Source organism: Taudactylus pleione, unplaced genomic scaffold (genome assembly GCF_031769625.1).
Source record: "Taudactylus pleione unplaced genomic scaffold, aTauple2 ptg000248l, whole genome shotgun sequence".
NCBI classification, from domain to species: Eukaryota; Metazoa; Chordata; class Amphibia; order Anura; family Myobatrachidae; genus Taudactylus; species Taudactylus pleione.
In genome coordinates, this window is record NW_028284650.1 from 3,192,526 (window position 1) to 3,209,063 (window position 16,538).

Sequence of the window (16,538 nt, forward strand, 5' to 3'; positions counted from 1 at the left end):
AACGCCTCCGTCTGGCAATCAACATCGACAGCACGCCCCCTTTGGTGCGAGACCCGGAGCGATGGAAAGCCCGTCGCTCCCCGGGTCTCGCGCATGCGCATGACGGAGCTCCCTCCGTCGTGCGCATGCGCAGTGGGGAACATCGACCCGCTTGCGAGCGTACTGCTGCTCGCGAGCGGGTCTTTGTGTGGCCCATTGGAAGGACAGGAGTAGTGTCCTGTACAGGTATCCCAGGTCCCCCACTATCTTTCATCTGCCTGCAGAAGATATGATTATGAGGGCTGGCAGTAATTTGTGTGCCCCTCACTGTATGGCAGAGATAATGTGTACATTTTGCTACAGGGTGGGTTTACAAAAATGAAGCTTTTGTCCACAGCAACCAATCATATTCTAGATATCATTTTCTATTATAAGGTAGCATAAATAATTGCCAGAATCTCATTGGCTGATGGGCAACACTTTCACTTATGTAAACCCGCACTTACTGTAAGTACATTTACTACCAAGTTTTCTCCCGCTGTCCAGGAGTCACCATGTCCTCAGCACACGATTTTCTGTCAGATAATCTGTCAGAATTTTTAAAGTCTAATGAACGATTTTTTTGAACTACAAATGATTTTTGCATATTCCCTTACTGAAAATCGTTGGGTTGACAAGTCTGACTGAACTACAAACTACAAACGTGAACGCGCATAACGATGATCATTCATCGTTTGACTCAGAAAGTGAACGATTTTTTCAAACGATTATCGTTAAACGATATCGTTTAATGATGATCGGTCAAAAAATCGTTGTGTGTGTATGCAGCTTTAAACTTGAACTGTTGGGAAGCCTTGAGGACCGCGTTTGGGAACCTCTGTTCTAATACATAGCAATACAATGTTTCACAGTATTAATATAATATGCAGGATTCCATTTTTTTTTTCATTAAAACATTAATGTAAATAAAACTGGTTTTAAAAAAAAACAGTGTAAATAAAAAAAATGGTTTATATTGTTTTTTTTGTTTTATTTAAAAAAAAAATAATATATTTTTTTTTTTCCAACCCTGATTCAAGTTTATACAGTGTAGTCAGTGCTTTGTTGTAATTATGTTGTGTAGGTGGTGGAAAACCTGTACAGGCTAGGCTGTATGTAGTGCAGTTTTATTGTTCAAGAACAGGTATAGTCAATGGTTAAAAACCACATTAGTAAAGTGCAACTTGAAAACAATAGTTACATCCACCAATGTACTTGTAAAGATTGACTTCCTTTGGTGGGAGTTTCATTTTGGGTTTTTTATTTTGCATTTGCTCACTTTTAAAGTTTACATTTAAACAAAAAAAAAGCATACATACGACAATGAATATGTGGATGGCAAAATGCCAGTTACGTAATGCAGACACGGTTGTAATGTTACTTACAGCATTTTAACAGTGCCAGCATTGTAACTTTTTAAACATGATTGTTAAGTATCAAGTTTAAAGGTATAATGCCGACACTGTTAAAATGCTGTAACACTACACCCGTGTATTGATGGTGCCAGCCACAAATTCACTGTCAACAAAATGACAGTTTTCCTCAAAAAAGATGCAATCTATATTATAATTTACTGTTCTTCTTTTTTTTATTGACCATTTTAAACTGATTATGCCTAGGCTGATACAGCCGTGTGGGGTTTATTTAAAATATCAAAAGATGAGTGATCTTCTTGAGTACAACTTACCCAGTTTTCCTCTGAAAATAATAAATAACTCCCTTAGCTTTAAAAATATTTTTTTATTTGTACTGTACGTAAAGTTACATTGCCCAGACATGCTGGTTTTTGCCACACAATAGGATCCGTTTTCAGTTAGGCCACATGTGATGACAAGTTTTGTCAGTTTTGGCTTTTCGGCACTCAGTGTGGCTAGTCAATCACATGGCTGGTTATTGAGGTTGGCAGATGACCGCGCAATTTTGGGCATGTCATTTGTGTTAGGGTCACATACGTGTATCAATATCAGGTACATTCGCTGATGTTGGAGGGGAGCATGCACCCAGGTTTATAATATGTTTCACAATGGTTTTGCCCTTTTGCCCCTCTGTACAGTTTTATTAGATTGGCTGAAAAAACGCTCAAGAGGACAGAGTGCATTGGGCACCATTCTATACATGATCTGCTCAGTTATAAAGCACTGGGCTCTGTCATTGGTGTAGCTTTGTGGATACATCCTTTTTTATTAAATTCTGTTTCTTCTAGATGCTTTTCTCATCCTGACGTTGACTGGTGCGAGGTCACTTTTTTATCTATTTCCAAGGTTTTAGATTGATTCTGTGGCTCTCACAGTACATTGCCATCACCTACTAGCTCACAGTCGGACGTTCTCCTGAGCTTTGTCCTGTGCCTGGACCTGGCCGCAGCCAAGTCTTGCCCTGACGTTGTCCATGACCGATGTGTATAGCAGTGGGTGGACGCAAGGGTTTAAAGCCACTAGTGCCCTGGTTATCTGGAAAGCGGAATGTATGTGGGAAGACCACTTACAGTTTGGTTTTGGTTTTAGTCTGTTAAAGAGGTTGATGTTCCTCAAAATGTGATAGGGCAGGAAGGAGACGGAGTAGAGTGCCACCACCACGCACACCATTGTGACCACCTTCCTCTTCTCCCTTGGCTCTAGCCCATGGCTTTTCCATACTGCCCGTGCTATGCCAATGTAAGACAGAAGGGTGATAATAAATGGTAGGCCACATCCAAAGCCGGCAAGGAATAGGCTGTATGGCAAGTATGCCCCCAGCTTGCTGTCTATAGCTGTTCCTATGCACTCTGTCACATTATGTTCCCTGTTTAACGTTGAGAATGCAAATACAGGGGCTGAAATGATGGCGACCATCACCCATACAGCCACACTGGCCAGTTTAGCATGCTTACTCTCCACACGGCCCCTGGCATAAAGCGGGTAGACTATACCCAGGCAGCGGTTGGCACTGATGCAAGTTATAAAGAAGATGCTTCCGTAGAGGTTACAGTTGAAAAGGTAGCGTTCCACTTTACACAAGCCCAGGCCAAAGATCCAGTTCTTCTTCATGGCATAGTAGGCCGCTAGGAGAGGCAGCGACAATGCATACGCCAGGTCACTCACTGCCAAGTTAAGAGAGAAGATGATGCCGGCGTGAGGGTTCCTGGATCCTCCAGGCCCCAGTAACCAGATGGCAAACCCGTTTCCCAGCACAGCCAGAAAGAACTCCACCCCGTACACCGGAGCCAGATAGTTAATTTGGACATGAGAGAAGGAGGTGGCGTTGCACTTCATGTCCGCCATGTGGTGGCGTTCCTCTGCATGGAGGGTTGTGAGGGGTCCTGCATACAGAGATAGAGAGTTAGTCCTGCATACAGGAATACACACACGGTTACACTCTATAGTGGCATTATATGTGACATGGTTATTTCGTTTATGCGCCGCTCCACACCAGGGTGCCTTCTCCATTCTCTTGTGAAAACTTCTTCCCTCTGCCCATATCTTCCCTTCTTCCTGTGTCTGATCCTACACCAATATGGGCATAGTGTGCTGCAATCTAGTCACCTTTGTGCAAATTGTGGCACACAGATAGGTTCAAAGCTGTATTTGCGCCCTTTAGAACTTTGTAAATGGCCACCAGTGTATAGCAATGCCTACACAGCCCTTTATGTAGTTAATGCTGCTTTTGGGCACTGCCAGCCTAGAGAGGATACTTCCTGCAAATTGGTTACTCAGCTACACAATGACCAGAGTCATATGACTGACACTTTGTATTGTGTCCAAAAACTACATATACATGCAACCACAAGATTTCCCATGGCAAACACACCACACCACACCACACCACACCACACCACACACACACACACACAGGGGCGAGGGAACAGGCATCACAGGAAAGCCAGCCCAGTCCTCACTGCTGTTCTCCTTCCCTCCCTGTAAGTTTTCCTATTGAGTCATGCAACTCATGGCTATTATAATGAATATGCATTTGGTCTTTGGCCTGACCACATGTCTACAATATTTAGTGTTTTGTATTCAAAATGGCAATAGTGATGTCACAACACAGTTTATATTATAAGTTCAGCTGAGATGTCATAGTACCAATTTTACGTATAATTGTGATATCATAGTAATGGTTATAAGTTTAGAGCTGATGTCATCATAATAAGACTTCTATGAGCTTAATGCTGATGTCCTGGTACAACTTATAGTGAGTCATGATGGTAGTGGCTATAAGTTGAATGATGATGCAATTGTAGTAGTTAATAGCTTAATGATGATTTCACAGTACAGGCTCAAATATATTCAAAATGCTCGGGACTAGGAGAATTTTGGATATCGGAATATTCCGTATTTTGGAATATTTGCATATCATAATGAAATATCTTGGGAATGGGACACAATATAAACACGGAATGCATTTAGGCTTATATAAACCTTATACACACAGCCTGCAGGTCATTTTATCAAATATTTTCAATAATTTTGTAGCTCAAACAAAGTTTGTGTACATACATGAAATTCTTTATGTTTCATATACACCTTATACACAAAGCCTGAAGGTAATTTTATACAATATTTTTTATAATTTTGTGCCTTAAACAAAGTTTGTGCACATTGAACCATCAAAAAGCAAAAATTTCATTATCTCAGTAATGCTAGAAATATTCCGTATTTCAGAATATTTGGATATGGGAGACTCAACCTGTACCAGTTATACGTTTAGTGATACTGTTATAAGTTTAATGCTGACATCCTGGTATAAATTATGTTTAGTGATGATAGTAGTCATTATAAGTTTAATGTTGATGTCATAGTAGTAGTTATAACTGGTTCTATTATTATTATTATAATTTATTTATATGGCGCCACAAGTGTTCCGCAGCGCCTTACACAGTACATAAACAAATAGGTTGACTTACAGTACAATACAGTACAATACAATACAGGACATGAATAATATATATTGCTACATTCGCAACCATAACACCCAGATAAGCAACAGAGCAAAGTACCCAAGTGTTAGGTGCCCTAGTGGGGAGTAAGAAGTAGATTATTATTATTATCGTTTATTTATATGGCGCCACAAGTGTTCTGCAGCGCCTTACAAAGTACATAAACAAATAGATTGATTTACAGTGCAGTACAATACAATACATTACAGACATGGATAAAATACATTGCTACATTTGCGACCATAACACCCAGATAAGCAACAATGCAAAGCAACCAAGTGTTAGGTGCCCTGGTAGAGAGTAAGAAGTAGATGAAGGTAGAGTAAGGAGAAGCAAAAGAGGGTAGAGGGCCCTGCTCATAGGAGCTTACATTCTAAGGGGGAGGGACAGACTAACAGGGGTGACACAGATGGGGTAGGCAGGGAGGAAGGAGTATGTAGCAGCAAGTTAAGGTGAGAGCTGGAAGGCTTTGATGAAATAGTGGGTCTAGAGAGCCCGTTTGAAGAATTGTAGAGAGGTGGAGAGTCTGATGGGAAGAGGGAGAGAGTTCCAAAGGTGGGGAGCAGCGCAGGCAAAATCTTGGAGGCGCGAGTGGGAGGATTGACATGAGAGGCAGCGTGCATTTGTTGAACGAAGAGGGCAGACAGGAGAGTGAAGGGAGATGAGATCCGAGATGTAAATGGGAGAGGAATGGGTGAGGGCTTTGCAAGTGAGTGTGAGAACCTTAAATTGGGTTATAAAAGGTAAGGGGAGCCAGTGGAGGGCTTGTAGGAGAGGGGAGGCAGATACAGAGCATTTTGAGAGGAAGATGAGCCGAGCAGCGGCATCAAGGACAGACTGGAGAGGAGAGAGATGGGATTTGGGGAGGCCAGATAGGAGGAGGTTACAGTAGTCCAATCTGGAGATGACCAGTGAGTGTATGAGGGTTTTAGTGGCATCCTGGGTGAGAAAGGGTCTAATCTTGGAAATATTTTTAAGATGAAAACAAAACAGGACTGTGAGAGATCAGGATATGTGGGTTGAAGGAGAGGGAGGAGTCCAGGATAGCTCCAAGACAGTACACTTTGGGGCTAGAGGAGATAGTTGTGCCATCAATTGACATCATTTAACTTATAACTGGTACTTTGATGTCATCATTAAATCTATAAGTTTAATGATGATGTCATAGAAGTAGTTATACTTGTAGTTGTGATGTCATAGTAGTAGTAATATGTTTATTGCTGATGTATTAGCTATGAGTTATTGTATGAAGAGCATACAGGTTTCTCCTGAACAATATATAAGATCACCCCCACCACTGATACCTATCTCAGGACACTTTCGGCATAATTTAGCAGTTATAGGTATATTAGGTAATTAAGAGATTGCAGGTGCCCTTGATTTCTTAATAACAGTTATATGGCTTTTCATGCTGCCTGTTTGCCTAGTACATTCAATAAGTGAACACAATATCTAGGCTACGGTCACTAGATAAGCCCTTATCTCAGTCATGCTAAAAATATTCCGTATTTCGTAACATTTGGATATGGGAGACTCAACCTGTACCAGTTATACCAGTGTTGGCTAACCTTGACACTCCAGCTGTTGTGGAACTATATATCCCAGCATGCCCTGCCACAGTTTTAGCATGCCCTAATAGCAAAACTGTAGCAGTGCATGCTGGGTTATGTAGTTCCATAACAGCTGGAGTGTCAAGGTTACCCAACACTGAGTTATACGTTTAGTGATGCTGTTATGAGTTTAATGCTGACATCCTGGTATAAATTATGTTTAGTGATGATAGTAGTCATTATAAGTTTAATGTTGATATCATAGTAGTAGTTATAACTGGTTCTATTATTATTATTATAATTTATTTATATGGCGCCACAAGTGTTCCGCAGCGCCTTACAAAGTACATAAACAAATAGGTTGACTTACAGTACAATACAATACAATACAATACACGTCCTATTGTGCAGGACGTGACTAGCCATCTGTCTGTATTTGGTTTTATGGATGAGGTTTACAGAGAAGGATAGGACTTGCTTTGAGACTAGGTTATGTAAGTATGGGTTTTTTTAAACATACATTAGATTAGAAAATGTTAATTTGTAACTAAAGATGGTAAAAGTCACTTTTGTAGAGGAAGCGCCAGCAACACCCACAAACCAGACAAAACTAAATAACGTTTAGAATTTAGTTATATGGGTTCCTGTGGTCATATCTCCCTAACACCTCACCTCAACACCTCCTTCCTTTTACACTTTGTGTTGTTTTTAAATGTCCTGAACAAGTGTATATACCATCTATCCGCATTCTTCACAGTGTTATAAATGTATTGGTTATATCACCTCCCACCACCGTGGTGTGGCACTGAGCACATCGGCAGCATCCACACTTACAAAAGTATTAAGGTTTTTAGAGATTAGGTAAAGCTGAATGACCCTTCTATGACTTTCTCTCTCTATTTTACGAGTATATATCGTAAAGAATCCCAACGCTGGCATCCCAAGAGAGAAAGAATACTAACCCTCTCCCTACCCTAACCTCTCCTTCCCTGCACCCTAACCCTGCTAATTACCTTCGGGATGCTGGCGCCGAGATTCTGATAGGTGTAAGGATTCTGGCCGCCGGAATCCCCTCCGTTGGTATTTTAACTGCATCCCATTACAAACTCCTGACTCAGCATGCAACTCTGATACCTCAGCAGGCAGATACTGCTCCAGACAAGTCCTTAATAGCAGCTTGCAATAACCCGACCAAATCAATGGGAAGGCCCAACAAGTTTCGTCACAAACAGACTTTGTCAGGGGTGTGTGATGATCCAGCAGTGAGGTGTAATATACCATCAGGGTAGTCCCTGCTGGCAGGAAATTCTCACTACAATGTTGCAGGTGGACGGTGGATCCTGAGGAAGATGTGGGCTGCAGAGCCGTAATTAGACTTTTTGGGGTCCTGGGCCAGAAAATGCATTGGTCCCCCCCCCATTTTTCAATAGGGACATAAGATGTGCATCTGAAAAATAGGCATTGCCTCATGGGGAGGGGCCATGACAAACCTGATTTGTCCCGTACGATTATTAAGGGGTACCGGATCCCTTTGTGCCAGTTATTCAGGTGTAAATCCAATGGCTGCAGTGATGATACACAATAATTATGCAGTATAACTCCCCAGCTGTAGATGTAGGAGAGCGCTGGTGAAGCAGGATTTGTCCATCAGAACAGCCGTGCACAAGCCTGGAGCCGGCAGTGTAGATCAATGACTGAAGGTATAGATAGAATGCTGCTTGTAGTGTATATGCAGCAAATATCAGCGGCCGGGAGATCAGTGTATGTATCCTACACCGTCACCTGAACTCACCAGAAAGGATACTCAAGGTGTGCTGGTAACACCAGCGTCAGAAATTGGTGGCTGTGTTCAGGGCTGCTATGAGAAATTGTGGTGCAGATAGAGCTATGAGTAAAGTGTCTGACTGCCATGTGAGACGTTATAGGTTTGAGTCTCGGGTATGACAGTATTTTGAAATGTGTGAGTTAATAAAAGAGGATGTAATTGAAGGTGCTTGGGGGTTGCCAAACTGAGGGGTAGTCGGCCAGAAAGGAGTTAGTGGCGGCCAGGAGATGCCAGGGATAAACGAAGAGGAAGCTACAAGTGAGACTGATTATAAACTAAAAATGTACAGGCCCGAACAGCGCCCCCTACCCTGTGGTGCCCCGTGTGGTGTCCCACCACCCTAGTTAAGGCCCTGGTGGGCCGTACCATATTTGAATAAGTTGAGCCCCCAAGTAGACACCCATTGGGGACTACTGCACACCCAGACCAGCACTATTTGGAGGACATCCCTGATCCACCGTCCACCTGCAACATTGTAGCAAGAATTTCCCGAAAGCAGGGACTGAACGATTTATTAATTTATGGATTGGGTAACAAATCTCCTATCGGCTGGATATTATACCTAATTTATTTGCTTGAATATATTTGTCTGCATCCAATGACGGTGTCTTTATAATTTAAAAGGGTATACCTAACCCTCATATACAGCACACAAGGAGAATTGACACTGCTTTTTCTGTTCTCCTCCTATATACCGGTCTATGGACTTCATATAGCACAATTCAAGCTTTAGTCATTGTTTCTTTTAATATATGTTTTCATACATATGTTTGGATTATATTGGTATTTTGTTAAATGTTATTTATTTTAATAAACTGCTTTGTGCGTATATTTTTAAGTAACCCAGCGTGGTTCATATACCCATAGCGCTGTTCTTTCTTTCTTCTTTTTTATATTTATAACGGCACTTATGGTGTAGTAGGTACTGGAATTTTCCTGCTATGTCCCTGATGAATTCGGTGTAATGACAAAACAAATATCAACAGCAACGAGCACTGTAGGTAAAGAAAGCACACATTAAAATAAGTTAATTTATTGTTTAAATTTCTTTCTAAAAAGATCTGAAAAATTAAATTAACTTATTATTATTTTAGTTTATGCTTTCTTTACCTATAGCGCTTGTTACTCTTTATATATATATATTTAACCTTGTTTTAACTGAGCTGCTTAAATTTGACATAGCACAGACCACTTTTTATTTTTAATTAATGACAAAACACAGATGGCAACGGGGAGCTGAATAACAGCACACGTAACATACATTTCCATTGGGGAGCACGCACACCTTGGAGTAAATTTACTAAAGTGAGAGTTTTTAGAAGTGGGGATGTTGCCCATAGCAACCTATCAGATTTTAGCTATTATCTTCTAGAAGGTGCTAGTTAAATATTAACTAGAATCTGATTGGTTGCTATTGGCAACATCTCTTCTAAAACTCACTTCTAAAAGATCTCACTTTAGTAAATTTACCCCTGAGTGCCAACAGTCTGTTTGTTGGAATTAGGATACTGCTACCCCCACCCCCATATGAATAGGGGATCAGGGATGTGATCATATCATTGGTTGGGTTTTGGCCACATCAACCTGGAGTGTGTTTAGCACTTCTGAAGGGCTAGGTTGTCGAAAACACCCCTTCCCTCTCCTGATGACTCCTCTACCAAACTGGTAGTGAGCAGGACATACCTCCCGGCATTGCAGCAGTTGGAACCAAAGTCCTAACTGGTGGGACATCACAAGCCATTATAATTGAGACTGTTGTGCCTAAATAGGGAGAGTTGGAAGGTATGCTGTAAGGAGAATGACAAAACTGAGGGTCGGGTCCGCATATTGCTATGGGCAACATCTCCACTTCTAAAAACTCTCACTTTAGTAAATTTACCCCTTCAGAGGTCCTTGTGGATGAAACCACCATCTGCTGTGGTCGTTCAGTTTGGTGTCTCCAAAAAGTTATTTTAAGTAAGAGTGTATTAGCAGTTTTAAAATTGTTATTAAAAAAGTAGATTTTTCTGTGAAGAAGGTGCAAGACTGAAGCTAAAATTAGGGAATCCAATCCCACCTCATTTTTTCAATCCCGGGATTGAAAAAAAATCTCAATCCTGGGATTCTCTGGATTCTATTCCCCCAGCCCCACAGGTAAAAAAAAAAACTTTCATCCCCCCCCATCCTCCCACAGGATGGCACCCCCTCCCCACACATTCAATTTATTTACCCTCCACTCCAGCTGAAGCAGCACAGTCTCAGCTTCAGGCAGCATCAATCAGTCCACTTAGCTTTGGCAGACCAGGGCCATCCCACACACTCACTATCACATGTAGTGGTACCCAGCAGCGACTAACTGTGTCACTCACCATGCGGCCATGACATTCAGTGTCATGTCACCTCACTGGGGTTGTTGAAGAGGTGGGAGTCAGGCTGGCGTGGGCTGTGCAGTGTGACCCCTGCCCGGGCTGGGGCAACGTGTCTGACTCTGAGCTAAATGCTCAGCTCTGCCCGACCGAACTGCAATCCCGGAAATCCCAGGATTGGTGCTGTCATATTTAGCTGCAGGAGTTGTAGATGAACCAAAATGGGTATTGTGCATTTTGGATACTTCTTAGCAGTCCATCAGTATTAGGCATGAATTCAGTTAAGGGCTAGGGGGGCGTGTTGCCATTGCAAGGGCGTTGAAATATCAGCAATGGCAGCGGAACTCGCTCCCTTTCCTGCCCAATCTTTTGTACTCTTCCCTATGGGACTGTGAAAAAGAAACCCACAAGTCCAGCAGACTCCGCACTTTAATTGCGCAACATAGACCTTCCCAATTGCACTGAGCCCTTACTGAGTACACAGGCAATTGCACAGTAGCACTTCTCTATATCTGTATGTGGTTGCCATTCTTGCTCTGTGTATTTTGGTGTCTATACTGCATGTAAGTCTCGGTTTCTGTTTGTATGAAGAGAAGTGCTCATAGGGCCTGATTCACTACGGATCGCTATTATTCTGCTTATACACACACAACGCAATTGCTAATATCAGCTGTGATATGTAAATGTTTGCATTCGCATTGTGATCGCAGCCTGACATAATGACGTCCACTTCCCCTTACTCACATCCATATACTAGGGGAACATAGCAAAATAATCGGTGACATCGAGTAACATTGGACCCATACGCACAGTTAGGGCAGGTCAGACCTCACTCAGGAACTGTTGACTTCAGCGTACGCTATGGGGCCTCAGGCTGCGTATGGTATCGCAGTGGCTAATTTATGCATGCCCATGTAACGCAGCTGAAACGCACTGGCACACCTGCGTTTGCCCGACCACCCCCCCCAGTCATCACCCACAAACGGCACTTCCTGTCAATCACTATGCAATGGGTCTGCATATCCCCTGCAATCACAGTCCCAATCACAGTGTCTGGTTCACGCAGGGGCACTGCAATGCAAATGCATGTGCAGTGCGAAATAATTATAACGTGCACCTGGCAAGTCATACTAGCATTATGTTTACTGACATATTATTCCTGCTCAGTATAATAAATATTGGTATAAGCTATTGTATCATTGCACAGTGCTGTGTATTATCTCAACTCTATAAATGTGTCTTTGTGCTTTATCATTGGGTTACTCAGTAGTATTACAAAGTCAGTGATACTGTGTAGTAATAATAATAATAATAATAATAATAATAATAATAATTAATAATGTGATTTGCAGATTTACACAGCAACCAATTAATATTCACTACACTGCCTTTTGAAAAAAAACCCTGGGAGAGGGGAGAAACGCATCAAGGTATATGCTGTGGATTGTTTTGCCTGACCAATAACCTTGTGCCATTCTTATGCAACCCTCTATGGTTACCAAGCGGCATCGCTGACCTCCCAGACCTGTGGGGTCTATACAGCTCCAGCACGATCTGGACCGCAGGAGGAAGTCCCCTACTCTATCCCACATGTTGGACGTGGGACCTTTGTTGATGCTTGTCTTCTTGTGCTATTAAGCACGCTCTAGCAATTACTTACCTGGCCGGGTTGGAAGCTGCAGTTGCGGCACGACCACAAGCCATACACCGGAGCGTAACAAAAACCGGGACTCAACACATTCTTGCAAGCCAAAGACGAAATAGCTACTCACTCACACAGAGGAGACCGATTATTGGGGGACTTTCTACGGGCACCTCAAACCGCTTCCTCAATTGGTGACTATGACCCTCATTCAGATGTGGTCGCAAGAAGCGATCACTCTCTCTGAATGAGGGCGGCCACTTCATTTTTGATGTGCGGCCTCCTGGTTGTTAGTTAAGCTGTGGGTTACCACCCACAGCTTAACGACTGACCAGGTTGATGGTCGCGATGGTCATCACCATCGCGACCATCGGGGCTTACAACCAGACCCTAAGTTTTGGTCTGGGCACTCGTAAGCCCCAGGGAGCTTTCTGCTATGATGGAGCAGGAAACTCCCCACTGACATCACTGATGATGTCAGTGCAGCCGCCCACAAAACGGTAGGCGTTCGTTAAGGAACGCCTCCGTTTTGGAAACCACCATACCGGCCCACCTAACAAACGGGGCAAGCTGTCGATCAACATCAACAGCCGCCCCTTTGGTAACGAGCTCCGGAGCGAGAGAGTTTCTCTGTCGCTCCGGGGCTTGCGCACACGCAGTGCGGCCGCAGGCCTGACCATCGAGTCGGTTACGAGCGCATCGGCAACTGACTCTGAATGAGGTCCTATATACCATTTATGTCAAGACATTTCTATGTGCTGGAAGTGCCTTTATTTTTTGTCTTTACATTGTGACATTATACCATTGTGAATTATACCATTATTATCACTAGATGTTGGTATTTTAAACCCTATAGGTGCATACACACGATTGTTTGAACGATTATCGATAACGACATCGTTTATCATTCAATCGTTGAAAAAATTGTAAAGGGGCCTATCCATTAGCAGATAAATTTGAATGATGAACGATTTATCGTTCAGTCGTTCAATTTATCTGCTAATGGATAGGCTCTAAACGATAAAAATGCGCACTCCCGCGGCCAACAAATTTGGTCTTTTGTCTCTCCAACATGTTGGTCAATTATCGTTTATCGCTGACAGATATTAGAAATATCTGTCGCGGTAAACGACGAACGATTCTTTCAATGAAAATGAATAGAAACAAAATAGAAAAAAAAATCCACTCCCAGAATGATGTCATGCAATATAGTTCGTCGTTTGCAAAAATCTGTCATGTACATGACAGATATCTGTCACAGCAGCCCCAGGAATTTTCAATAGATAATCTTTTGTCTTTCAGAAAGATCTGCTAATGTATAGGCCTCTTTAAAACGATGAACGATTATCGTTCATGCGCGTTCACGTTTGTAGTTCAGTCAGACTGACCAACTGAACGATTTTCATTAAGGGAATATGCAAAAATCATTTGTAGTTCAAAAAAATCGTTCATTACACTTTTAAAAATCTGACAGATAAGGAGCGTACACACTAGACGATATGCTCCCTGAGCGATATCGTGTAGTGTGTCCCCGGCAGGGTGTGCTCAGTGTCGTTCATGACATTGAGCACACCCGCTGAACGATATAATTAACGATATCGTTCAGCGCCGGGCTCTCTCCCCATTCCCCAACATGCAGCAACCTAACAATATCGCCCGGTTGGCCTGCATGTTTACCCGATGAACGATAATGACCCGCGGGAATGCGCATCGTCGTTATCGTTCATCGTTTTGTTGTTAAAAACGGACGATAAAGTGGATGACTGAATGATAACGATATCGTTATCGTTCAGTCGTCCACTTTAATCGCCCAGTGTGTACGTACCTTTAAACCATTCATAAAATCGTTGGTAACAAAATCGTTGTGTGTGTATGCACCTTATGTGTTTATCTTGTGCTTTAGTTACATTGTAGCATTCTCAATTCAAGCTGGGAGATATGGCAACGGTATTTATTGTTTATTTATTTTAATAAGGTGAACTGTAGTTCATATGTATGATGAATAAATAATATTGTTATTTTAACAGCCTTGGAAATTTATATAGATACTAGCGCAGACACTATTTACATATTTTATGTTTTTTGACATAACCCATCAGTTGTCAGCAGCAAGGTTCTATATATAGGACAGCATCAGGTTATACAGAGCACCTTTTATTTTATTAACTCTATAAATGTGTCTGTGCTTTATCATTGGGTTACTCAGTAGTATTACAAAGTCAGTGACACTGTAATAATAATAATAATAATAATAATGTGATTTGCAGATTTACACAGCAACCAATTAATATATTTAATAAAGAGCCAATTTGCACTAGTTAGTAATTAGTAATACGTGTCAGTGTGTAACAAAATACATGTATTGGCTGTCTCCCCTTCTCTCCACATACTATATAATTACTTATCAACACTGATTGTAGATAGTTAAATGGGAATATTAGTAAAACTTTCACAGCCCCCATGACACCCTGACCCTTGCCCTCTGCCCCCCATCGCATCACTTACTGTCCAGAGGGCCACTCCTGCCCCAGTCTGCACACTCTCTCCTCGCTGTGTTATATATGAGTTTTGGGTTCTCTGTGGTTACTTCCTCACTGGTATAAGCTGCAGATCTCTGTGTTCCTCCACCTACTGTGTTTGTCAGTGTGATTCCAGTCCACCCGCCCACTTCCCCCCCAGTCTCCCAGCACATGTTCACATCTGTCCTCCCCCCTACATCTTCCTGTGCCCTGTCCTGGCAGAAATAAGCACAATTTCTACAAATAGTCTCTAATGGAGGAAGTGTTATCCGGAACCCAGACGGGCATGGTGTGCCACCTCACACAGAGCCCGGGGACCTGTGCACACAAAGATACTTTTCATAAGTGATGACAAAAACACTTTTATAGTCTGTTCACTAATGATAAAGTCACAAACAAACCCTGAATAATATCCAACACTGCTTATGGAATAGACATTACAATAATAGTTTGATGATGCTAAGCTCATATACACAGGAGCCTGCAGCAGCCAATCATACTTCAGCTTTCATTAATCCAACTCGTACTGAACCAATCCTAGCTTATGTTTGTTGAGTGGTCCATGTGTTACAGCAGATCTCACTTATAGGTCCTTATTCAGAATCTCTCTCCACTTTATCTCTCTCCAAGGTTTGATACACCTCCCCCATCAGTCTGAAACATAATCCCAATTTGCCATTTTTTACAAAGTCGAATCTCTGCATCCTATTCTGAGTCAGTCGCTCTCACGCCCACTCCCAGCCCCGGTCTCAGACCCCTAGTTGGAGAGAGTCGCCAGTCATACTTGAGACAGAAAAAATATTGTGAAAAGACACATATTGCAAATAAATCACATGTTCAGACAGATAAATGTTCACCTTATGGTGCATACACACGATCAGATTTTTCCTTCAGATATGAACGATAACGATTTAAAAATCGTTCAGTCGTTCATATCTGAAGGAAAAACGTTCATATCTGACATGCCTGAACGATGGACGATCAACGATGCGCGTTCCCGTTTGTCAGATAACGATATCTGACATCTGATGGGTTTGCAGTCAGACTTGGACGATTCCATTCATTTTAATGCAGTCAAAAATCGTTCAATCGTTCAAATCGTTCAAAACTTTGGTCAAATCGTTCAAATCGTTCAGATCGTTTAATCGTTCAATCGTTCATCTGACAAATCTGACAAGTCTGACAAATCTGACCGTGTGTACGCTCCATTACACTTGTTTCTAGCTCTGAATAAGACCCATAGTATCCAACCCCCATTAAGTCAAACTCTTTATTAGGCAGTGCTGAACATACAATGGTTACCCACCGATGGTAGATGCTTTTGCCATCAATAGAGGAGATCCAGTGGTTCTCTGCCATCAATTGTACAGAGCCCCCTGTTGTTTTTCTTTCTACTTGACACCGAGATGTGGAGCCTAACTCCACCCCCGATGTGACCCACAAAGCCCTGCCCCCATCTCTAATTGGCCTGCTGCCCTGTGAGTAATAGAGCAGGGATGACCATCAGTGAATGAAGCCATCAATGGTTGCCCTGTCGATGGTTTCATACCATCGATGATTAAATCTTCATTGGCCATCCCTAGCTTGTATTGTTTTGTACAAACCTTTCCTCCTTGCTTCATTGAATCACTAGGATAGAAACAGCACCATTGGCAGCTTGTCAAGTATACAAGGCAACAAGTTGGAGATAGGAGCAATATAAATTACACATTAATTGATGATCT

At 42.2% G+C, this 16,538-nt stretch overlaps 1 protein-coding gene across 2 annotated transcripts; it reads right to left on the reverse strand.

The window, feature by feature from the left end:
• Window positions 1–1,779: 1,779 nt before the first annotated feature.
• Window positions 1,780–16,132, reverse strand: P2RY11 (purinergic receptor P2Y11). Of its 2 annotated transcripts, none has more exons than XM_088479874.1 (2): window positions 16,121–16,132; window positions 1,780–3,316 (listed from the first exon to the last, which is right to left on the reverse strand). In XM_088479874.1, exon 2 carries the CDS (start codon window positions 3,276–3,278, stop codon window positions 2,331–2,333), a length of 948 nt encoding a protein of 315 aa, XP_088336000.1. In that variant the 5' UTR covers window positions 3,279–3,316; window positions 16,121–16,132; the 3' UTR covers window positions 1,780–2,330. The 2 variants fall into 2 exon arrangements, with proteins under 2 accessions (XP_088336000.1, XP_088335999.1); XM_088479873.1 differs by lacking the exon at window positions 16,121–16,132 and adding an exon at window positions 14,801–14,894.
• Between the last annotated feature and the right edge of the window lie 406 nt (window positions 16,133–16,538).

What these genes read in the sequence shown, in the direction of transcription:
- P2RY11 (XM_088479874.1), bottom strand. Translation starts at nt 3,278, where the DNA reads ATGGCGGACATGAAGTGCAACGCCACCTCCTTCTCTCATGTCCAAATT.